At 40.8% G+C, this 25,234-nt stretch overlaps 1 protein-coding gene across 2 annotated transcripts in view; it reads right to left on the reverse strand.

The window, feature by feature from the left end:
- Window positions 1-25,234, reverse strand: part of COLQ (collagen like tail subunit of asymmetric acetylcholinesterase) — a 131,499-nt gene that overhangs the window by 58,596 nt on the left and 47,669 nt on the right. Inside the window, exons 2-8 of one of the 2 annotated variants that reach the window (XM_056519909.1) lie at window positions 20,918-21,033; window positions 14,569-14,670; window positions 11,744-11,788; window positions 9,015-9,041; window positions 6,881-6,952; window positions 5,675-5,737; window positions 2,252-2,278 (exon numbers count right to left, since the gene is read on the reverse strand). In XM_056519909.1, the coding sequence (XP_056375884.1) occupies window positions 2,252-2,278; window positions 5,675-5,737; window positions 6,881-6,952; window positions 9,015-9,041; window positions 11,744-11,788; window positions 14,569-14,670; window positions 20,918-21,033 (452 nt within the window). The remainder of the gene's footprint in view (window positions 1-2,251; window positions 2,279-5,674; window positions 5,738-6,880; window positions 6,953-9,014; window positions 9,042-11,743; window positions 11,789-14,568; window positions 14,671-20,917; window positions 21,034-25,234) is intronic. The other variant, XM_056519910.1, reaches the window with a different exon arrangement.

Consider the following 25,234-nt stretch of genomic DNA (forward strand, 5'->3'; position numbering starts at 1 on the left):
GTCTGTATTATGGTGTGGACTGATTCTGGGGTCTGTATTATGGAGGGGTCTGATTCTGGGGTCTGTATTATGGTGTAGACTGATTCTGGGGTCTGTGTTATGGTGAGTGGTGATTCTGGGGTCTGAATTATGGTGGGTGGGGATTCTGGGGTCTGTATTATGGTGGGTAGTGATTCTGGGGTCTGTATTATGGTGTGGTCTGATTCTGGGGTCTGTATTATGTGGGGTCTGATTCTGGGTTCTGTATTATGCTGTGGACTGATTCTGGGGTCTGTATTATGGTGGGGTCTGATTCTGGGGTCTGTATTGTTGTGGAGTCTGATTCTGGGTCTGTATTATGGTGGGTGGGGATTCTGGGGTCTGTATTATGGTGGGGTCTGATTCTGGGGTCTGTATTATGGTGAGGTCTGATTCTGGGTCTGTATTATGGTGGGTGGTGATTCTGGGGTCTGTATTATGGTGTGGACTGATACTGGGGTCTGTGTTATGGTGAGTGGTGATTCTGGGGTCTGAATTATGGTGGGTGGGGATTCTGGGGTCTGTATTATGGTGGGTAGTGATTCTGGGGTCTGTATTATGGTGTGGTCTGATTCTGGGGTCTGTATTATGTGGGGTCTGATTCTGGGTTCTGTATTATGCTGTGGACTGATTCTGGGGTCTGTATTATGGTGGGGTCTGATTCTGGGGTCTATATTGTTGTGGAGTCTGATTCTGGGTCTGTATTATGGTGGGTGGGGATTCTGGGGTCTGTATTATGGTGGGGTCTGATTCTGGGGTCTGTATTATGGTGAGGTCTGATTCTGGGTCTGTATTATGGTGGGTGGTGATTCTGGGGTCTGTATTATGGTGGGATCTCATTCTGGGGTCTGTGTTATGGTGGGGTCTGATTCTGGGTCTGTATTATGGTGGGGTTTGATTCTGGGGTCTGTATTGTGGTGGGTCTTATTCTGGGGTCTGTAATATGGTGGGTGGTTATTCTGGGGTCTGTATTATGGTGGGGTCTGATTCTGGGGTCTGTATTATGGCGGGGTCTGATTCTGGGTCTGTATTATGGTGGGGTCTATATTATGGTGTGGACTGATTCTGGGGTCTGTATTATGGTGGGTGGTGATCCTGGGGTCTTTATTATGGTGGGTGGTGATTCTAGGGTCTGTATTTTGGTGGGTGGTGATTCTGGGGTCTGTATTATGGTGGGTGGTGATTCTGGGGTCTGTATTATGGTGGGTGGTGATTCTGGGGTCTGTATTATGGTGGGGACTGATTCTGTGGTCTGTATTATGGTGGGTGTTGATTCTGGGGTCTTTATTATGGTAGTTAGTGATCCTGGGGTCTGTATTATGGTGGGGACTGATTCTGGGTCTGTATTATGGTGGGTGGTGATTCTGGGGTCTGTATTATTGTGGGGTCTGATTTTGGGTCTGTATTATGGTGGGTGGTGATTCTTGGGCCTGTATTATGGTGGGGTCTGATTCAGGGTCTGTATTATGGTGGGGTCTGTATTATGGTGGGGTCTGATTCTGGGGTCTGTATTATTGTGGGGTCTGATTCTGGGGTCTGTATTATACAGGTCTGAGTTAAAATGTTTGTTCTCACTAAGGTCCTTACAGCAAGAACAATATATATAGATAATTCTGAAAAAGCCACACACCCAGAAACCCCACCCACATCAAGCCACACCCACAATAAGCCACACCCATATTGCCACCACATCAAGCGACTTCGAAAAAAATTTGGCACAGCACTACCAAAAGGTTGCCTACCCTTGGTCTAGATTGTTATCATATTTATGCAAATAAGTAAATTATGTCACAAGACTGCCAAGTAACAAGTTACCTTATGCTCATAAATAACAATGTAGTAAAACATACTGTTGAAGTAGGGAACCATCTGGGAACACTGAAGTAAATAAATGGTATGACATTTGAATTAGAAGCCTTGTGTCTGCACTATCTGCCTGGTTATACCTCTAGCTATGCAGCCATGTATTTAACATGTTTTACTGCTGCCTGGTCATACTGTTCAGTGCAAATTCAATATCTGTTGGTCCTCCCCTTAACATTAAAAAAACACAGTTTAGTTACTCTCCTAGTTACAGTTTGTCAGGATACAAAACCAATAGCAGCTCAAATAACAGTGAAACATGGAATAGCCGGTAGTTTTGAGAACTGATCCTAGACCACTGCAATCTAGAGAATTCCTTTTTCCAAAAATTTGCAAAGACTGTGGTTAGTATCTGGGTAGGACCACTGACCTTTTCTCCTTTCATGCCAGGAAAACCCTTAAAGAAATGGCAGACATATTATCTAAATGTGCAACAGAAACAAAATATCAAACATACTGTAGCTAAACAATGAGCAAAGCTGTATTAATCAAAAGGGAAGTATTCTAGTACACAACAGATACTGTAAGTATTGCACATAGAAAATGTAGCATGCCCTTTTCTTTTGTCCCTAGCAAGTAATCAATTTTTTAGGATGATTTTGTTATTATTTTGAATTTGTACCTGGAACAATGTTTACAATTTTAGGAAACCAAATTGAAACACTGTCAGGACAGAAGAAGTTTTATTACTACAGATTAAAATCAAAGCTATGTTCACATCTGATAAGTAGCCTATGTTTGGGGGATATGCTGGCACATAAGCAAAACAGGACTTCACTTTGGAATCTCATAAAAACAAAAACAAAAAAAGACCAAAAAAACAGTATATGCTTGGAAATGGAATGATTGTAATCACAGCTTACATCAGCTTACCATTCTGGCAGTAGGCTGACATACCTAACACATAGGCTTCTCCAATGGGAACATAGACTAACTTGGCCATAAGAGACCAAACTCTACCCATTTTAATTAATACAAAGATAAACATTTGTCATATATTTTGCAATGTAGAAATACTGAATTTTTTATTGTCATTAGGATAGTGGTGACATAGGAGCAAAAACAATACACCTACTGTTACATTGACAACATACATAATATTGTCCTGTTGCTCAGTTTATTACTAAACTACACATTGTATTTCCAATTAATACATTCAGATAAAAAAAAGAACAATAAGCAAAAAAAAACAAAAAAAACAAAAACATTTTTAACATATTGTTTAACATACTATTAACATGTGCCATTTGTGCTATAATTTGTATTAGTAATAATCTAAATGATGATTCGTGGTTGAAATGAACTGAAATTGACTTAATGGCAGATGATTTCTATTAGCATAATGAATGAAAAGATGAATATTCTGCAGACAGGTTTATGTTTTTGAATATTTCTCGAATATTCTCTAACATTTCTCTTTCTATAAAAATAATAAGTCTAAAAAAAATGGCATAACAATAGAAGGTAACATGTATCACCTTAGTTAGTCCAAAAGGCATCCAAGCAGGAAAAACACATTTCTGTAGGTCTTTTATTAGGAGGAAGCGGTAATATTTTGCCATTTTATTATAAGAATTATACTGTCCTATTTGTAAGTGATCTTAATGAGTGAAACTAAACCCATGAATAAACAAAATCTTGGAAGCCAAACAGCCTGAAGTCCACAAATAGAGAATAACTTCCTATGTCTGCCAAGTTATTTTTTGTTTATACAATTTTGTAGGGAGATATTTAGATTAAATATTCAATGTGTAGGCTTTAATCAAAGCTATTTTTATTTGCCATGTCCTTAGTACTAGCTTGCCATCTAAGTTGATACTTTCAAATTGACTTATATTTGCTTTACAGTACAGTTATATAACATAGTAGGGTGTTTTAACCAGTGACAAAGCAAGGAAGCAGCCAATGAACTTGCTCCAGATGCCGTTATGTAGAGGCCATTCTAGGGGCTGTCTTAAGAGACACATTGGTGCCTCCATACATGCAACCGAACCTCATACTGCAGCACGGTCCCAGTTACTGGAATTTCAATCTTAGTCCAGATAGTAAATTGAATACCATGATGATAGGGTAACAAGAATTTATATTCTTGAATGTTTTATTTGTGTAACCTATACATAGGTTTAGTTGACCTCTACGATAGAAGAACCGGGCAGGAATCCTAATACACAATATAGTGGGGCAAAAAAGTATTTAGTCAGCCACCAATTGTGCAAGTTCTCCCACTTAAAAGAGGACTGTAATTTTCATCATAGGTAAACCTCAACTATGAGAAAAAAAAAATCCATAAAACCACAGTCTGATTTTTAAAGAATTTATTTGCAAATTATGGTGGAAAATAATAATTTGGTCACCTACAAACAAGCAAGATTTCCGGCTCTCACAGACCTGTAACAGAGTCTCCTCTGTGCTCCACTCGTTACCTGTATTAATGGCTCCTGTTTGAACTTGTTATCAGCATAAAAGACACCTGTCCACAACCTCAAACAGTCACACTCCAAACTCCACTATGGCCAAGACCAAAGAGCTTTCGAAAGACACCAGAAACAAAATTGGAGACCTGCACCAGGCTGGGAAGACTGATTCTGCAATAGGCAAGCAGCTTTGTGTGAAGAAATTTACTGTGGGAACAATTATTAGAAAATGGAAGACATACAAGACCACTGATAATCTCCCTCAATCTGGGGCTCCACGCAAGATCTCACCCGTGGTGTCAAAATAATCACAAGAACAGTGAGCAAAAATCCTAGAACCACAGGGAAACCTAGTGAATGATCTGCAGAGAGCTGGGACCAAAGTAACAAAGGCTACCATCAGTAACACACTACGCGGCCAGGGACTCAAATCATGCAGTGCCAGACGTGTCCCCCTGCTTAAGCTAGTACATGTCCGGGCCCGTCTGAAGTTTGCTAGAGAGCATTTGGATGGTCCAGAAGAGTATTGGGAGAATGTTATATGGTCAGATGAAACCAAAGTAGAACTTTTTGGTAAAAACTCAACTTGTCGTGTTTGGAGGAGAAAGAATACCTACTGTGAAGCATGGGGGTGGAAACATCATGCTTTGGGGTTGTTTTTCTGCTAAGGGACCAGGACGACTGATCCTTGTAAAGGAAAGAATGAATGGGGCCATGCATCTTGAGATTTTGAGTGAAAACTTTCTTCCATTAGCAAGGGCATTGAAGATAAAACGTGGTTACGTCTTTCAGCAGACAATGATCCCAAACACACCGCCCGGGCAATGAAGGAGTGGCTTCGTAAGAAGTATTTCAAGGTCCTGGATTGGCCTAACCAGTCTCCAGATCTCAAACCCATAGAAAACCTTTGGAAGGAGTTGAAAGTCCATGTTGCCCAGGGACAGCGCCAAAATTTTCCCCCTTAATTTGCAAATAAATTCAGACAATGTGATTTTATGGAATTTTTACTCATTATGTCTCTCATAGTTGAGGTATACCTATGATGAAAATTACAGGCCTCTCATCTTTTTTGTCCCACTGTACATGCTATGCCAAGCAATTACATATGCAATACCAAAGTTAGGGCAGGCACATTAAATCCACGGTTTTTATGCTTCTCCATGCCCTTTTTATTTTGACAGTTGATCTCTTTTACATCAATGTTGTTTTCTACTGTTTAATAGCCTTGGTATCTTGTGATATTATTTCAGATTTAAACTTTTGAAATTACTATATTTCCATTTTCATGGCTGTATTTGCTTTTAGGATTATTCTTTTATTTGAAACAAGGAAGTGAAAACATGACAGTATTCGTGATTTTCAAAAAAGACTTAACTAACCTTGGGGCCCATTGGTCCTCTTGATCCCGATATTCCTAGTGATGCAGAGTCCCCTTTTTCACCCTGGAAACAAATGAGTATATGTTTTCTAAGTTGTTTCACACACATACAAATAAACAAATTATTTTTTTTGTCACTGTGATATTATTGCTTTAAAAATATATGTATAATTTTTTATTGATCTCTATTTGTATTGGACATCTTTCCTTTTACAGACTGTAAACAATGATTTATTAATACAATGTCTGATGTTTGCCATACTTGTATGGTATAAGTACAAAATGAATACACACCATGGGGGGATATATCAAAACATGTCCAGAGGAAAAGTTGCCCATAGCAACCAATCAGATTGCCTCTTTCATTTTTAACAAGGCCTCTGAAAAATGAAAGAGGCATTCTGATTGGTTGCTATGGGCAACTATGCAACATTTCCTCTGGACAGGTTTTGATAAATCTCCCCCCATGTTTCTAAAACACGGCTACCAGAGTTACGTAATCAAAATAGCTCCCTATGTTACGCCATTGACGCAACTTCTTTTAAAGTAATTGGCAGTTCAGACAGTGGGATCAAATGTTATTAACTTTCTGGCCACCTCTCAAAGCCCCAAACAGGCCAGAGTGGGCCAGGCTTTAGCTAAATGGGAATACCCATTTAAGATTATGGAGATTCTGCCCAGATCCCTCTATAGCAGTGGACTCTTCTTCCTCCTGAGATGACACAATGGCCATATACTCCAAAGCAACTCTGGACAACCCTGGACAACTCTGACTTGCTGATCCTGCTACTATTACCTGACACATGGCTGCTGCTACTACACCAACATGCTTACTGGCAAAGGACAAATGACACAATTATTTTCCACTGATTTTTTTACCCCCAATTTGTGTGCAAATGACAAGGTGATTCCATATGTTTTTTTTCTCAGTATTAGTGATTCCATAATTTTCAGATAAATCAGAACATCAGGAAAAACAAATGTCATTGATTAAATAAAATGTTATTGATTAAAATAACTTCCTTTTATTTATTTCTTTGACAAATGCTTCATGAAGCCAGAACATTTACAAAGTAAAACAAGGGTGGTGGCTCCATATTTTTTACAAGGGGTTGTTGGGTTAGCTTTGTGAGCCCAAAATATTTCTAAAACTTTTTTCTTTATAGCAACATACTAAATGCATACATTTGTATTGTAGGACACAAACCTTTTGTCCCATTGGTCCTGGAGGTCCTATAGTGCCTGGCATACCTGGCACACCAGGAGGACCAATCTTGCCCTGAGAGTCAAAAAATAAACTGTACATTTATACAATTTAATTAAAAAAAATCAGATTAAATAAGAGGATGTACAACAATCAAAGGACACTATTTAGTTTTAACATTTACATTGAAATTTTACAAAATAAGCAATTATAAAACATGGAGCAATATCCATAATATTAGCATTCTAATACATGGATTACCCATTATGCTAAAATCACAGGAATATGTATCAAGAAGACTTCAATATATTGAGTTTAGTCATCTGAGAGTCTATGGGGGAGATTTATCAAAACCTGTGCAAAGGAAAAGTTGACCAGTTGCCCATAGCAACCAATCAGATCGCCTCTTTCATTTTGCAGAGGCCTTGTGAAAAATGAAAGAAGCAATCTGGTTGGTTGCCATGGGCAACTGCACCATTCTTCCTTTACACAGGTTTTGATAAATCTTCCCCTATATACATAGGCGACAAGACTCTGTGTTTTTATACAGTGCTTTTACATATACGTGAGGAAGGAGCTAGTGTGCGCTAAAACATGTTGTTGCTTATTTTGCTAATTTTACCAAAATAAACCACTGAATCAAATAATCTCCCAAAGTATGCTGGGAGTTGTAGTTTTGCAACATCTGGAGGTCCGCTGGTTGAAGACCACTGGTGTAGCACAATCATCAAAGGTGATGATCACATGAGGAAGCACCCCTTTCTTTTTAGTTTTTTTTCTCCATATCTAACCTCTCTCTCTCCTTGAAATTCTTATTTTAGATTTAAAACATTTTATTGACATTTCTCCTTAATCTCGACTTTTATCAATGATCAGGTGAGCTAATGTTCCTATTTTCACCCATTACAGCAAGTTTTGAGTTTCTGGCAACCACATGTTGTAGTGTTGCAGTCCTAGGCAGTCTTGGCAGATTATATCTATATTTCCAGTGAAATCTCTTTGAGTCGACTGCAAAAAAGTGTTTTTCTAGGGAGACGGCCTTATTTCAAAGAATGCATAACAAATGAAAAACTGAAAATTCGTCACAGAAAATCTGGTCTGGGTAAGGGAATGGTCTTCTCAAAGAGGTGACCTGTTGGAGAGGGTTCGGATAGAGGTTTTGGACCTCTTGACATGCAAAATTAGGAAAAATCATGTCTTTCATTCTATATTGTCAACCATAGGGTAACTAGTGATTTGTGCTGTGATGTCAGAAACAAAAATGCATTGCAGATCTGCATTCATAATGACAAGAAATGTAGGAGACTGTTGGATATACTGACATAAATGCAGGAGACTGTTGGATATAACAATGATATCAGTGTTAATGCAGTCATGCCATTGGAGTTTCCCTAGCTAAGGGTCAGTAGAGATCATATACTGTTATCCTATTCTGTTTAAGTAGTTACAGTCCAGTTTATAAATAACACTTTCTTCTTCTGTTTCTAAATCTGAGCACTTCCGACATGGAGAGGATGTATACGATGTTGCAGACCATGTGAGGATCTAAGATATTTGTAGCTTGCCAGTATGGTATCTACTATGTGAGCATCCAAACTCCAGACTTGCAGAGCCTGTACAAAGTATTTTAATGATGCACTCATTTGACTGCCAGCACATCCCAGACTACTAAGTGTACCTAATAGAAATTGGTTTATTGATAGAAACTAAATAGCAGTTAGGACAGTGACAGAAACAAAGAACATATTCTGTAATAATCTTCTATAAAACATATTTATTATATTGTATGAGCCAAAAAGAACAGGTAACTGCACCATGCTTGACAAGGGGCGTGGCATGTAAAATGGTAGGTGTGGTCTAAAAATGCAATACTAGGAACCAAAATAATGCAACAATATTTTGGCACATTTCCTTTGCCTGAAGTAAGCCAACTAATAGTTGGTGTGTACTAAAATGTGACAAAGAGAACTTAGACTAGACAGATGTACAGGAATTATCAATCAGTCTAAACCACAGTGATAAATCTGGTGCATTTGAAGTCTGTCTACGTTCACATGAAAGAATTAGGCAGTTTTAGAAAATTCCCCCAATATGTACATAGAGCTAGAAAACATAACTGAAAACTAATCTTTTTTACCTTTCTTCCCGGCCTACCAATTTCACCCTGTAAAAACAGAAAAGGGTTAGTTCTGAGTTAATTTATATAGTAAAAAAAACTTAACGTAAACCCTTAATGTAAAAACAAAGCTTAACAGATCTCTTTCATCATCATGTGGAGTACCTTTGTGAAGCTTTTTCCTCAAAGCTCAGACATGTGTGCTTTAGATTTCACTTTCTTTGTAAACGTAGACTGGCAGACAAAGTGTATGAGGGCCTTCCCACTTTCCCCAACGGAAGATGTCAGGGGAGGGAAGAATTGGACTTTCTGGATTTAAACTGTCTGACCTTATTTATCTTGCAGCAGCTTACCCTTCCTCTTTCTATTGAGAATGCATAAACATTTGGCCATGCTAAACATTCATGTGTACGGGGAGATCAAGAGAGATAGTTTTGGGTGGACAGCATGCTTTTAAGACTACCTAGGTCTCTTCATCAGGTGAAGTGTGTTAAACCATGTCTGATTAAGAGATCTAGGTAGTCTCAAAAGCTTGCAATTTATTATCCTGTTTTTAAGTTAGTGTTATGATCTGCGCTCCATCCGCTGGTGCTGGCCATGAGCACATTGCCCCGCTCTCTTCTCCAGCTGGCGGGGCTGGGATTCTCATTGCGGGTCGCTCCCGCATGCCAGTCCCAGCCCGTCACTCACCTTGGTACTCTGCTGTCTCCTCTCCTGCCTCTCAGCTCTGGCGCGCGTGTCCCTGTCTCCTAGGGTGCGTGCGTGCCAGAGCTATAAGATTTAAAGGGCCAGTACGCCCATAATTAGTTTTACACCTGTGCCTCACTTATAAATTCCTGCTCCTCCCACACATCTCTGCCGGATCTTTGTGGCCTTGTATCATTGAGAAAGCGTTATTCTAACTTGCCTTGCCGTGTTTCTGACCCCTTTTTCTATGACCTGACCTTGCTCCTGTGCCGCCTGCCCACTGACCTCCGGCTATGTTCCTGACTACGCACCTGTGCCGCCAGCCCTGACCTTCTGCTATCCTGACTACGAGTTGCTGTATCCCTCCTGTGCCTCGAATCTCCTCAGCCGCCTGTGTGGTCGAGTCGTGCCAGGGGTAGCGACCTGGGTGCCGCCTGCCGCAGCAAGACCATCCTGCTTTGCGACGGGCTCTGGTGAAAACCTGCGGCACCTTAGACTCCGCTCCCTGGTACGGCCCGCGTCATCTGCCACATAGGTCCAGCGGATCCATTACCTCCAGTGTTCCTGTCTTCCAACCGTGTTACAGTAAGCAATTAATAGATATCAACTACTGAGAATGCTATGAACTAGAAAGTGATTGGATTCTGGCCATGGTTTAATTTAAATCCATTTACGCTGATTTAACACAATGTGGCCAAAGCCTTGCCAACATACAGTATCATGCAATTTTAAATTGATTTAAAAATGATTCATATTGACTGATGAATTACTGAATGCTTAGACAGTAAAGGACATGTATAACAGAACAACTGAGACTTCTTATCTTTTCAACTCTATTTCTAGCTTTGCATTCCATAACTGCAATATCTTATCCCCTCTCCCGCCCCCTCCCATAGACATGAATGGAGGGAGCATGATGTGACCTCACGAGGGGGCGTGGTGTGATGTCACAAGGGGGCGTGGCGTGACATCACGTCTCCCGCCACAGGAACCCAGGGTTCTAAACATACTGTTTAGAATGCCAGGTGCTTCATGTAATTAGCAGGGGGTCCCAGCGGCAGGGGGTGCCCGCGATCTATTTTTTGGATATGGCATAAGATGTCTAGGGGCGGAGTACCCCTTTAAGCTGTAGATCTGCATGTCCATTAAAGGGGTACTCCCGTGGAAAACTTTTTTTTTTTTTAAATCAACTGGTGCCAGAAAGTTAAACAGATTTGTAAATTACTACAATTAAAAAATCTTAATCCTTCCAGTACTTATTAGCGGCTGTATACTACAGAGGAAATGCTTTTCTTTTTGGATTTCTCTTCTGTCACGACCACAGTGCTCTATGCTGACCTCTGCTGTCCATTTTAGGAACTGTCCAGTGCAGCATATGTTTGCTATGGGGATTTTCTCCTGCTCTTGACAGTTCCTAAAATGGACAGCAGAGGTCAGCAAGGAGCACTGTGGTGGTGACAGAAGATAAATCCAAAAATAAAAGCATTTCCTCTGTAGTATACAGCCCCTAATAAGTACTGGAAGGATTAAGATTTTTTAATAGAAGTCAGTTACAAATCTTTTTAACTTTCTGGCACCAGATGATTTAAAAAAAATAAAAATAAAGTTTTCCAAGGGAGTACCCCTTTAACAATAAAATTATTGCAATAAATTTGGAACATGCACAGACTTGCATTATGGTCACACCTCAGCATATTGTGGCTGCAAAGTGTGAACCCAACCTCAATGCGTTAGGTGGATTTCTGCAGGTTTAATATTTGTCTAGTAAAGGCCGATTTTGATTCATAACATCCAGCTCTAGCTATCACAATCAAAACGTTTGTCTATATGTATGTACACAATACTGTACATTAGCTTTATGGTTACAGGGTTAAATATGTTTTGGGAATAAAAGCTTGCACTGTATTTATAAAATATATGTTTAACCATGCTTAAAAAACTGTATTCTGGCACTTGAATTAAAGAGGTCACACAGCATCAATAAATAAAACTGCTGAATAATTCAACATAGCTGTAAATAGCCATCAGAAAAGAGAGAAAAGAAAAGGCGCACAGCAACATACTTTTTCTCCTTTTGGTCCAGCTGTCCCTGGAAATCCTGAAGGCCCCTAGTGATGGAGACAATAAATAAATGTCTTTACACCATATATAGTTGAAACTATTAAGAGTTTGAAGTACAGTGTAACCTCCCTTAGTGGACACCTTCCAATAGGGGACACCTCCCAATAGCGGACAATTTTTTTTTATTCCCCCGACATACTTCCATAAGACTTAATGTATTTGCCACATCTGAATAGTGAACACTGCCAATAGTGGATGTGTGGTGGGCAACACCATTCCAGTAATGAACAACCAGGCTTCTCTGCGGCTCTACCTTGTACACCGGGCCACAGTCAGGGGGGTAGAGCCAATACCCCAGTAAGAGGCCTGAGCTTCCAGGGGGCTTCCCTGGCCCCCGCTGAACCTCCCTGAAGCAGCCGTAGCACAGAAGCAAAAGACTGCTGTTTAAACAGCGGTCTCCTGCTTCTGTACATCCACTGGCCACATCATTCGCCCCCCCCCCCTTCCTCTGATCCTCCATGCCACTTTATTCCCCCTGTGCCAAACCATCACCCCCTTTATTGTGCCCTGTGCCATGTCATTTTCCTCTTCCCTCCTCCCTCTACACCCCTATTGTTCTTCTCACCTGGCCAGCAGGCTCAGGTGCAGGGGCTCACTGCTCAGCGGGCTTGATATGGCCTCATGACTCCCTCTGTGCTGCACTGACTTGTCAGTGCCAGCAGCCGCCATTACTTATTTAAAATTAGTGAGCAGCGGCGGATGCCAACACTGACAAGTGAGCCCCTGACGTCACTTGTCAGTGCGGAATAGAGGACATCAAGAGGACGTCAAGCCCACTGAAATGCAGAGCCCCTACACCTACGGTAAGCCTGCTGGCCAGGTACAGAGAACAAATGGGGGTCAGAGGGAGGAGCGAAGGAGAAAATTATGTGGCACAGACTGTCATAAATGGGGGGGGGGTGATTTGGCACAGCGGAAGTAAAGTGGCATGGGGGATCAAAGGGGGCGCGGATGACGTGGCACAGGGGGAGGAATGAAGTGGCAGTGGAGGTATCAAAAGGGGGAATAAAATGGCACAAGGGGATGAAATAGTACAGGGGGTGATAAGGGGTGATTAAACTGCACAGAGAGATTCTATTGTAATACCACTTTTAACTTTTTGTTTTATAGGTAATTACACACTGGAATGAGTTTAGTACAGTATTCGGTCATTTAAGAGAGATTTTTGAGCCTTTTTTCCCCAATAGGGAACACCTCCTAATAGCAGACAATTTTTTTTACCCCTGTAAGTGTCCGCTATTGGGAGATTCTACCGTATTTTGTCTTTTAAAGTACTCTGACATGAAATACAAGGTGCATGTTAAGTTTTAATATTACATGCAGTTAATGATATAATAGAACTATTCATGTCTACATATTTACTCCACTATAGTAATAAATGTGCTGAAATGACCGCTTTTTCTGTAGGTCGCATGTACATCCACCACTTTTTGTTTGTATATGCATATGCACATACTAAAAAATGTCTAAACCCTTTAAAGGAAACCTATTGGTTCGCTACGTTCTTTGATGACAACATAAGTAACAACAGAATGACTGCAGTGGTGTGTCACTTATCTGAATCTATGCTGTAGTCTTCAGATAACCTACAGTATATATGTTTCAGTGTGATGTATACACTGTGTACTGTCTAGGATTCATGAGCTGCAGGCTCTCTCTGGACACTGGCCACTGTCTGAAAGCTTTATGTACACTAATCGGAAGGAAGCTGTCAATCAGCATGTACATGCAATGCTGTTTACAAGTCTAGCAGACACATTCATCATCTTTTACATAGAGCACAGGAAATGTTTTCACAAAGATTTTAGATTTTTCAAAAAGACTGTTTGACTTTTTTCTGTAGTGTGAATGGTGGTGAAACATAGCAAACAGATTCCCTTTAACATCTTGGCGTCATTCACTGTGCATTTACGATGCAAATCAAAATAGAAAGTAAAAACTCAAAGATGGAGAAAGTTACAAAACACTGGTATTTAATTTACAGATGTTTTAGGATATTCAGCACCATGGACAGGTAAACTCAAGGACACGGTGAGAACAATAACGGCATGACAATGAGTATAGAGTATCTAGGAAATATGATCGGACAACTGATATAAAGTCAAATAATAAAAAGCATTGTGATTAACACAAGCCTTTGATGTATGTCACACTAACAGACGTAAGTTGGAGTACTTTTATTTCTCTACTCTGGGCTGAATTTGCTATGAGGAAAAATCAGTATCTTGTGCCAGTCAGCATATTGCCAAGTCCCTGAGCGATGGCACCATCTGCCAAGAGGTGGATTTTAACATAGGTCCAAACCACCTATATTCTGCTGCAGCCCCCACTTTGGGAATCATGGGCTACAAGCCCTGTATCCAGACAAAGCAGAAAACCATGAGCATCCTGTCCCATCTCTCCCCCTTGTAAGCCACAGACCACAGTAGGCCTATAGCCTACATAGAGTAACATGAAGTTGAGTATGTCACTAATAGCGCATGTAGCATAATGAGATTGTCTCACTTCCTCTAGGCTGCATCAAGAAGGAAGAAGTGGGAGCATGGGAGCTGAGAGACGTGAGTTTGATTTTTTTTAGTTCTTTTGGCTCAAAAGCTGAAATACTGGGTAAAGGGGTATGTACTGCATGCAGCTGTAGGCAGCAGAAAAGCTGGACTTAGCACTGTTTGCATCAGATATGCACATATCTTATATCTTCATAATAATATATAAATATCAAATGGTGTGAATATTGTTACTTTTGTTTTAAGATCTCAAATGTACAAACCTGAGGTCCTGGAGGTCCTTCTGGCCCAGGTGGGCCTGGTACACATAAAGGTATTGTGGGATTTAATTCCAAAGGTGAGTTTGTATTATCCAGGTCTAATATCTTAAAAAAAAAAAAAAAAAAAAAAAAAAAAGGCTTTAATTTATCACAAATCTGTGAAATTTTAATACACAACAGTCAGTACATCAAATCTTCCTTATGATACTATCTGGTTGCTCCATAAGCCCTTCTACAAAGTGCAACAGTTTGCATATCTTGCACTGATGATGACTAAAGACCCTTTTACATGGGTCAGTGAACTGCCAACAATGAGTCTCTTTATAGGCCATAGCAAGGAATCAATAATAAACATTTTGTAGTTTTGGGAAAATTATAAGATGGGGATAGTCTTATAATAGGAGTTCATGACTCTACCCTGGTTTGCATAAAACACATTCACATTTTTATTCTAGTCAGTTTATATTATTTTACGTAACCTTGTATTAATTTGTTAGTTATAATAAAAAACACCCACTGTTATATTGATTTTTGATTTATGCCACTTATGTTAACCTGTATGTAGTGTACATTATATCAAGCCTGCCGCAACAGCATTGCATCTTGTGATTAATAACGCTGACATATGATTTGACATATGGATGTTAGTGATTGCACAAGGCTAATATACTGTACTGTGCTGGTAAACAGTGATGCTCAAAGTGCAACCCAATCAACCCTGAAAAGAGATTTCAATTTTATGGAACATCCTTCTAGAAGAGTAGTCTGTATAATAATCAGTAAAGGCTGCACATAAAGCTAATGAAATTCACCAGGTTCTATTAGCTAGATTGGACTGAGCCTTCAGTGGCAGGTTTCCCATGAGTAATTGTTTTCAAGGGCAGAAAGGAAAACCTACCAGATAAAGAATCGTAGATTCCAGATATCATCAATCAAAGTATGGTAATTGATTTGTTTTCACTGTAACCCTTTCCTCAGTTGTTCTATCCTTCTAGTTTTATTAAACGTATTGCACATGTATTGTAAATTTACTATTAATTCTGCATTGTATGGGGTCACACAGTGCACACAATTCAATAGAAAATAACAATATCAATATCAAAATATCCAGTGTCAGACATGCTTTCGCTGTTTTTTTTTTTTGCACACAATAAGGTCTTATATGTAATTAGTGAATAAATAAACCTTAGTGGAAAGTGATTGACTTCACAGTCAGCTTTAACAAGAGTTGCCCTCTGTGAATCTTTGAAGTCCGTTACTATGTGTAGGCTGGGCCCACTGGACGATTCTCTGATACCCTTGTTATCCAGTTATCCATATTTACCATTGTAACTTCCGCCACATTTACCATAAATGTATTACAGTTATGTTAACACCTTTCTGTCAGATTGGAAAAGGGGGTATGACCTCAGTATAAAAATGTTGGTGCATGTTTAAGCCAACTAGCAGTCTAAACTTAAAGGATATCTGTCAATCATATTTGCTGCTAAGAGCTGCAAATGCAGATACTGCTGGATAGCTGTTAGGGTATAAAAAAGCAAACTGTACCTTTCCTGGATCTGATGGTGGGTGCCAAACTTAGATAAAATTGCCTTTTTTTTTTTTTTTTTCTCAGCCAAGTGTCAAGGAGATGGAGCCAAGCTGCTCAAGTATCTTAGTCTATTACAGTATCACAAATGACTGTATCAAAGATCAATCAAAGAGGGGTTGAGAGGTGAGGGTGAGTTCCAGGCTATGACATGTGAGCAGCTCAGCTCTGCCTCCTTAACACTTGGCTGAGAAATAAAAAAAAGGCATATTTAAGAGTTTGGCAACCACCATCAGCTCCTGAAAATGTACAGTTCACTTATTCTAAGAACTATCCAGCAGTTTCTGCAGGTCTAAGGATACATTCACACCACATTTTGGGGATACGACAGCCGGATCCGGTGGAAAAATTTAAAAACTGCCCACTGCTGTATCCCAGCCGGACCCACGTCTCACCCCATTCATTTGCATGAGCCAGACAGAGTCAGATAGTGACTGTACCATATCCGGTTTTGTTGCTGGACTGAAAACCGTGATCAGCCACGTTTTTAGTCCAGCAATAAAACTGCTACGGTTCAAAAATGAGCCGAGTGGAGTCACTGGATAACTCTGTTTAGCTAATTCAAATGAAACATAGAATGTGTAGGCAGATAAGAACCATTTGGCCCATCTAGTCTGCCCAATAAGCCTAGTCTCTGGCCCTTTCTTATATCAAGGATTGCCTTATGCTTATCCCATGCATGTTTAAACGCCTTCACTCTATTTGCAGCGACCACTTCTACAGGAAGGCTATTCCATGCATCCACTACTCTCTCAGTAAAGTAATACTTCCTGATATTACTTTTAAACCTTTGCCCCTCTAATTTAACACTATGTCCTGTTGTGGTAGTTTTTCTTCTTTTAAATATGCTCTCCTCCTTTACCGTGTTGATTCCCTTAATGTATTTAAAAGTCTCTATCATATGCCCTCTGTCTCTTCTTTCTTCCAAGCTATACATGTTAAGGTCCTTTAACCTTTCCTGGTAAGTTTTATCCTGCAATCCATGTACTAGTTTAGTAGTTCTTCTCTGAACTCTCTCTAGAGTATCTATATCCTTTTGGAGATACGGCCTCCAGTACTGTGCACAATACTCCAAGTGAGGCCTCACCAGTGTTTTGTACAGCGGCATGAGCACTTCTCTCTTTCTACTGCTTATACCTCTCCCTATACATCCAAGCATTCTGCTAGCGTTTCCTGCTGCTCTATTACATTGTCTTCCTACCTTTAAGTCTTCTGAAATAATTACTCCTCAAACCCTTTCCTCAGATACTGAGGTCAGGACTGTGTCAAATATTCTATATTCTGCCCGAGGGATTTTACACCCCAGGTACATTATCTTGCACTTATCCACATTAAATTTCAGATGCCAGAGTTCTGACCATTTTTCTTGTTTGCCTAAATCCTTTTCCATTTGGCGTATCCCTCCAGGAACATAAACCCTGTTTAATATTTTTATTAGTGATATCGCAAAAGGGCTTGATGGTAAGGTATCACTTTTTGCTGATGACACAAAGATATGTAACAAAATTGGTCTCAGTACAGATCCCTGAGGTCCCCAATGGTAACAAGACCTTGTTCTGAATATACTCCATTGACTACAACCCTCTGTTGTCTGTCACTCAGCCACTGCCTAATCCACTCAACAATATGGGTGGCACGGGTCTGGCAGGGATACAGCAGCTTTTTAAATTCTCCTACCGGATCCGGCTGCCGTATGCCCAAAACGTGGTGTGACTGTATAACCCTTAAAGGTGAACACTCTGCTGGATAGTTGTTAGGTTATACAGTCATGGCCGTAAATGTTGCCACCCCTGTTTTGCTATACACATGTTTGTTCCCTTTGTGGGAACATTTCTGGGTGCTTTTTGACATATGTTTGGGATAATTGTCGTGCTGGAAGACCCAAGATCTCGGACGCAAACCCAGCTTTCTGACACTAGGCTGTACAGTGCGACCCAAAATCCATTGGTAATCCTCAGATGTCATGATGCTTTGCACACATTCAAGGCACCCAGTGCCAGAGGCCGCAAGACAATCCAAAAACATCATTGAACCTCCACCATACTTCACTGTAGGTACTATGTTCTCTTCTTTGTAGGCCTCCGTTTTCGGTAAACAGTAGAATGATGTGCTTAACCAAAAAGCTCTATCTTGGTCTCATCTGTCCACAAGACGTTTTCCCAGAAGGATTTTGTCTTACTCAAGTTAATTTTGGCAAAATGTAGTCTTGCTTTTTTATGTCTCTGTGTCAGCAGTAGGGTCCTCCTGGGCATAGCGTTTCATTTCATTTAAATGTCAAAGGATAGTTCGCGTTAACATTGATGCTCCCTGAGCCTGCAGAACAGCTTGAATATCTTTGGAACTTGTTTGGGGATGCTTATCCACCATCCGGACTATCCTGCATTGACACCTTTCATAAATTTTTCTCTTCCGTCCACGCCCAGGGAGATAAGCTACAGTGCCATGAGTTGCAAACTTCTTGATAATACTGCGCACTGTGGACAAAGGCAAATCTAGATATCTGGAGATGGACTTGTAACCTTGAGATTGTTAATATTTTCCCACAATTTTGGTTCTCAAGTCCTTAGACAGTTCTCTACTCCTCTTTCTGTTGTCCATGCTTAGTGTGGCACACACAGACACACAATGCAAAGACTAAGTGAAATTCTCTCCTTTCTATCTGCTATTAGGTGTGATTTTTTATTGCCCACACCTGTTACTTGCCCCAAGTGAGTTTAAAGGAGCGTCAAATACTTGAAATAATCTTATTTTTCCACAATTTTGAAAGGGTGACAATAATTTTGTCCAGACCATTTTTGGAGTTTGGTGTGACATTATGTCCAACTTGCTTTTTTTCCTTCATTTTTGGTTTAGTTCCAATACTCACAAAGGGAATAAACATGTGTATAGCAAAACATATTTTACTGCAATCCTTTACTGTGAGAAATACTTTATTTTCTCGAAAAATGTCATGGGTCAAAAATTTCATTACGGCCAGGACTGTAAAAGTGAATGGGCTGCAGTATACCCAAAATGTAGTGTGAATGCACCCTTAGTAGCAAATACAGCTGAAAGATCTCCTTAAATGGGCACTGTCAGATACAAAAACTTTTTATATGTTGTAAAGCATGCCAATAGGTTTTGCAATTGCTTTCATTAGAAAATTTTCAATATTTCATACTGAAAAAGCCAGTCAAACAACTGCCCCCCCTGCCTGCTTGGACACATACTAGTCCGGCTGTGTCCATGCATCATCACCTATGTCATGGACACACTTCCTTGATTGACAGCTGTGAGCACAGGGCTCACAGCTGGAGAAAAAATCCTCCCACTGTCAGCTTGTGTCCCGCTACTGTCAGTGAGGACAAGCTGGGAGTTGTAGTTTTGCTAATGCTAGGAGAGTTGTGAGCAGACAGCATACTGAAGGAGGGGGCAGAGACCTGCACAGTGAGGCCACACACCCTCTCTTTGAGAGGAATTCAGACTAGTGAGCTAAATTAAAAGTGTAATAAAAAAATAAATAAAGGTGCTAGACACAAAGATTAGACGTACATGTCAGGATTAGGTACTGAGTAATAAATTACATTTATTTGTTGGATCTGACGGGTACGCTTTAAGTTAGACAGTGTTCAGATGCACCAAATTTATCAAGCAGCCTGATACACTGGGATCTGAAGCATTTGAAGTTTGTCAATCTAAGTTTGTACTGTCTAAGAATTAGTTTTATTAAATCTCAACTTATGTACAAAAGTATTGATTTTTTTCCAGTTACTCTCTAAACTGTTCCAGTAGATACATTTGAATAAATTATCTTAAGACATTATCATTGCATGAGTAAGATTTGAAGAACAAGTTTAACATTAAAACTAAATATACAAATATACAAACTTAAAAAAAATTGTAATTAGAGTAACTTTTTACATTTGATATCAATAAGATCACTCCAGTTTTGTCACCTGTCTCTGCGCACTTTGGCCTATTTCCCATATGCAAAATTAAGGACATGTGAGTGTAAACATGTATTAATATTTTAGCTTGTTTTTATGGCCAAATTTGCAGGCCATGTCCTAACAAGTGTATTTTTTTGGTTGGCTTCAAAACAGTTTTTGGAAAATATCAATATATATCAAACATAAAACAGCTACTAAAAATACAACTTGACTCATAGGTGTATGTATGTCTAGACCTTTATGCATGATTGTGTTTTGTAACCATATAATGCTATCACAGGCTGCACCGAAGACCCCTATAAGGTGCTTTGTTAGCTTTAAAGAGGTACTCCGGTGGAAAAAGTTTTTTTTTTAAATCAATTGTTGCCAGAAAGTTAAACAGATTTGTAAATTACTTCTATTAAAAAATCTTAATCCCTCCAGTACTTATTAGCTGCTGAATACTATAGAAGAAATTATTTTCTTTTTGGAACACAGAGCTCTCTGCTGACATCACGAGCACAGTGCTCTCTGCTGACATCTCTGTCCATTTTAAGAACTGTCCGTTTTAAGAGTAGGAGAAAATTCCCATAGCAAACATATACTGCTCTGCCCAGTTCCTAAAATGGACAAAGATGTCAGCAGAGAGCACGGTGCTCGTGATTCAGCAGAGAACACTGTGTTCCAAAAGAAAAGAATTTCCTCTGTAGTATTCAGCAGCTAATAAGTACAGGAAGAATTAAGATTTTTTTAATAGAAGTAATTTACAAATCTGTTTAACTTTCTGGCACCAGTTGATTTAAAAAAAAATAAAGTTTTCCACCGGAGAACCCCTTTAACTGATCTAAGTACTTACTGTGCTTCTGCGTTCTCTGAAGAATGGTGGTGGTGGAAAAAATGGTGGTGGTGGAGGTGTTAAGAGACAACATCCTCCATTATTCGGTCGCTTCTTCTGTTCTAAAGAAACAAAATCTGTTAAAAGAAATGTAAAAATGTATTACCAAAATTGTATGCAAACAAGTTCCTTATTTTCTTTTGTATATAGAATCTATTTTATTCCTTTCAAATATAAGACTTTTTTCACTTCACAAAGAAAACTGAAAGGAGCATCACCCACACCTATAAATGACAGGAGCATCACACACGTGTAGACATGGTAATAGTGTGGGTGGCAAAACTCTTAATATGTAAATAATCTTCCTGGTGCACATTCACAAATATATATGTATATATTATTTATTAAGTGACTTTCAAACTCAGTAATGCTGGGTTTCCTATTATTTTTTTATGCACTTCTGGTTTTGGCTCAAAAACTGCAGTGACAATTTTCCAAAACACTGCCAAGTGGAAACCAAGCCTAATCCTTGAAACAATCCCTGGCATCAATATTTAAAGAATACCTGTCACCAAAAAAAACTTTTAATATAGTGTTCCTTGTGTAATTAGCAGACACTTTTCCATTCACTTGCTTTTAAAATTATCAACAGAGATATGTTAAAAATGTAATAAAAAAAATGGCCATTAGGTGGCTCTGTTCTGTTCCCTGCCACAATTAATACAGTGAGTTTGGTCTCCTCCTGGCCTGGCATGAGACCAAACTCTGGAAGTGTTTTTCTGCACTTTGCTTGATTAACAGCTGCACAGAGCCTCAGTGAAAGCTGCAAAGAGCCTAAATGAAAGTTGCAAAGAACCTCACTGAAAGATGCATGGAGCGTCACTGACACATGCATAGAGCATTACTTAACCCCTTAAGGACACATGACGTTCTCATACGTCTCCATTTCCGAGTCCTTAAGGACACATGACGTATGAGAACGTCATGTGTTTTACCGGCCCCCCACAACCATCTGGAGTGGAGCCGGTGCCCGATGCCTGCTGAAATCGTTCAGCAGGCATCGGGGCATATCGCCCAGGGGGGTCATTATGACCCCCCATGTCGGCGATGGCCGCAGATCGCTGGACAATTCAGTCCAGCGATCTGCGGCGGATTCCGGGTCAATCGGGTCTCCAGTGACCCGGTGACCCGGAATTATTGGCTGATCGGGGCCGTCAGAGACGGCCCCGAACAGCCAGAGGCAGCAGGGGTGAGGTGGCACTGGTGCCACCTCACGATCGCCCTGATTCGTCGGCCGGATTACCGGCCGACCAATCAGGGCGCCTGCTGCGGGTGTCACTCCCGCAACCCGCTCCGCCCCTCTTCCGGAGGACGTGAGCGGGTGCGGGACGTGCACCCCGGGTGCTGGGGACCCCGATCCCCGGTGCCCCTGTTGGGATCGGGGCCCCAGGAGCAGCGGCGGCGGAGACGACGAGGGACTGACCTGGTGCAGCGAGGATCGTTGGAGGTGAGTGACAGCCTCCTGCTGTTGCTTAGCAACAGCTCCCAGCATGCAAAAAGGGCATGCTGGGAGCTGTAGTTATGCAACAGCAGGAGGCAGACCACCACAACTCCCAGCATGCCCTTATGGGCATGCTGGGACTTGTAGTTTTGCAACAGCTGGAGGCACATTCTTTCTATGGAAAAGTGTACCTTCAGCTGTTGTATAACTACAACTCCCAGCTTGCACAATCAGCTAAAGTGCATGCTGGGAGTTGTAGTGGTGCATCTGGTGGTTGCATAACTACAACTCCCAGCATGCCCGTTTGCTGTCGGTGACTGCTGAGAGTTGTAGTTTTGCAACAGCTGAAGGCACACTGAGTTAAGTAGCAAACCAGTGTGTCTCCAGCTGTTGCATAACTACAATCCCCAGCATCCCCAGCCAAAGTAGTATGCCTCCAGCTGTTGCATAACTACAACACCCAGCATGCCCTTCCGCTGTCCGTACATGCTGGGGGATGTAGCTTTTGCAACAGCTGAAGGCACACTGGTTGCAAAACACTGAGTTTGTTACCAAACTCGGTGTTTCACAACCAGTGTGCCTCCAGCTGTTGCAAAACTACAACTCCCAGCATGCACTGATAGACCGTACATGCTGGGAGTTGTAGTTTTGCAATAGCTGGATGTTCCCCCCCCCCCAATGTGAACGTACAGGGTACACTCACATGGGCGGAGGATTACAGTAAGTATCCGGCTGCAAGTTTGAGGTGCGGCAAAATTTCTGCCGCAGCTCAAACTGCCAGCGAGAAACTACTGTGAACCCCCCGCCCGTGTGACTGTACCCTAAAAACACTACACTAACACACAATAAAATAAAAAGTAAAAAACACTACATATACACATACCCCTACACAGCCCCCCTCCCCTCCCCAATAAAAATTAAAAACGTCTGGTACGCCACTGTTTCCAAAACGGAGCCTCCAGCGGTTGCAAAACTACAACTCCCAGCATGCACTGATAGACCGCACATGCTGGGAGTTGTAGTTTTGCAACAGCTGGATTTCCCCCCCCCCCCTCCAATGTGAACGTACAGGGTACACTCACATGGGCGGAGGATTACAGTAAGTATCCGGCTGCAAGTTTGAGCTGCGTCAAATTTTCTGCCGTAGCTCAAACTGCCAGCGAGAAACTACTGTGAACCCCCGCCCGTGCGACTGTACCCTAAAAACACTACACTACACTAACACAAAATAAAATAAAAAGTAAAAAACACTACATATACACATACCCCTATACAACCCCCCTCCCCAATAAAAATGAAAAACATCTGGTACGCCACTGTTTCCAAAACGGAGCCTCCAGCTGTTGCAAAACAACTACTCCCAGTATTGCCAGATAGACGTTGACTGTCCAGGCATGCTGGGAGTTTTACAACAGCTGGAGGCACCCTGTTTGGGAATCACTGGCGTAGAATTCCCCTATGTCCACCCCTATGCAAGTCCCTAATTTAGGCCTCAAATGCGCATGGCGCTCTCACTTTGGAGCCCTGTCGTATTTCAAGGCAACAGTTTAGGGCCACATATGGGGTATCGCCATACTCGGGAGAAATTGGGCTTCAAATTTTGGGGGGTATTTTCTGCTATTACCCTTTTAAAAAATGTAAAATTTTTGGGAAAACAAACATTTTAGGTAAAAAAAATATATATTTTTTTACATATGCAAAAGTCGTGAAACACCTGTAGGGTATTAAGGTTCAAATTACCCCTTGTTACGTTCCCCGAGGGGTCTAGTTTCCAAAATAGTATGCCATGTGTTTTTTTTTTGCTGTCCTGGCACCATAGGGGCTTCCTAAATGCGGCATGCCCCCAGAGCAAAATTTGCTTTCAAAAAGCCAAATGTGACTCCTTCTCTTCTGAGACCTGTAGTGTGCCAGCAGAGCACTGTTCACACCCATATGGGGTGTTTTCTGAATCGGGAGAAATTGGGCTTCAAATTTTGGGGGGTATTTTCTGCTATTACCCTTTTTAAAATTGTAAACATTTTGGGAAACCAAACATTTTAGGTAAAAAATATATATATTTTTTTACATATGCAAAAGTCGTGAAACGCCTGTGGGGTATTAAGGTTCACTTAACCCCTTGTTACGTTCCCCGAGGGGTCTAGTTTCCAAAATGGTATGCCATGTGTTTTTTTTTTGCTGTTCTGGCACCATAGGGGCTTCCTAAATGCGGCATGCCCCCAGAGCAAAATTTGCTTTCAAAAAGCCAAATGTGACTCCTTCTCTTCTGAGACCTGTAGTGCACCAGCAAAGCACTTTTCACCCCCATGCGAGGTGTTTTCTGTATCGGGAGAAATTGGGCTTCAAATTTTGGGGGGTATTTTCTGCTATTACCCTTTTTAAAAATGTAAAATTTTTGGGAAACCAAGCATTTTAGGTAAAAAAAATATATATTTTTTTTACATATGCAAAAGTCGTGAATCACCTGTAGGGTATTAAGGTTCACGTTACCCCTTGTTACGTTCCCTGAGGGGTCTAGTTTCCAAAATGGTATGCCATGTGTTTTTTTTGCTGTCCTGGCACCATAGGGGCTTCCTAAATGCGGCATGCCCCCCAAAAACCATTTGTCGCTCCTTCCCTTTTGAGCCCTCTACTGCGCCCGCCGAACAATTAACATAGACATATGAAGTATGTGCTTACTCGAGAGAAATTGGGTTTCAAATACAAGTAAAAATTTTCTCCTTTTTATCCCTTGCAAAAATTCAAAAATTGGGTCTACAAGAACATGCGCGTGTAAAAAATGAAGATTTTGAATTTTCTCCTTCACTTTGCTGCTATTCCTGTGAAACACCTAAAGGGTT

This window comes from Hyla sarda, chromosome 5 (genome assembly GCF_029499605.1).
Source record: "Hyla sarda isolate aHylSar1 chromosome 5, aHylSar1.hap1, whole genome shotgun sequence".
Lineage (NCBI taxonomy): Eukaryota > Metazoa > Chordata > Amphibia > Anura > Hylidae > Hyla > Hyla sarda.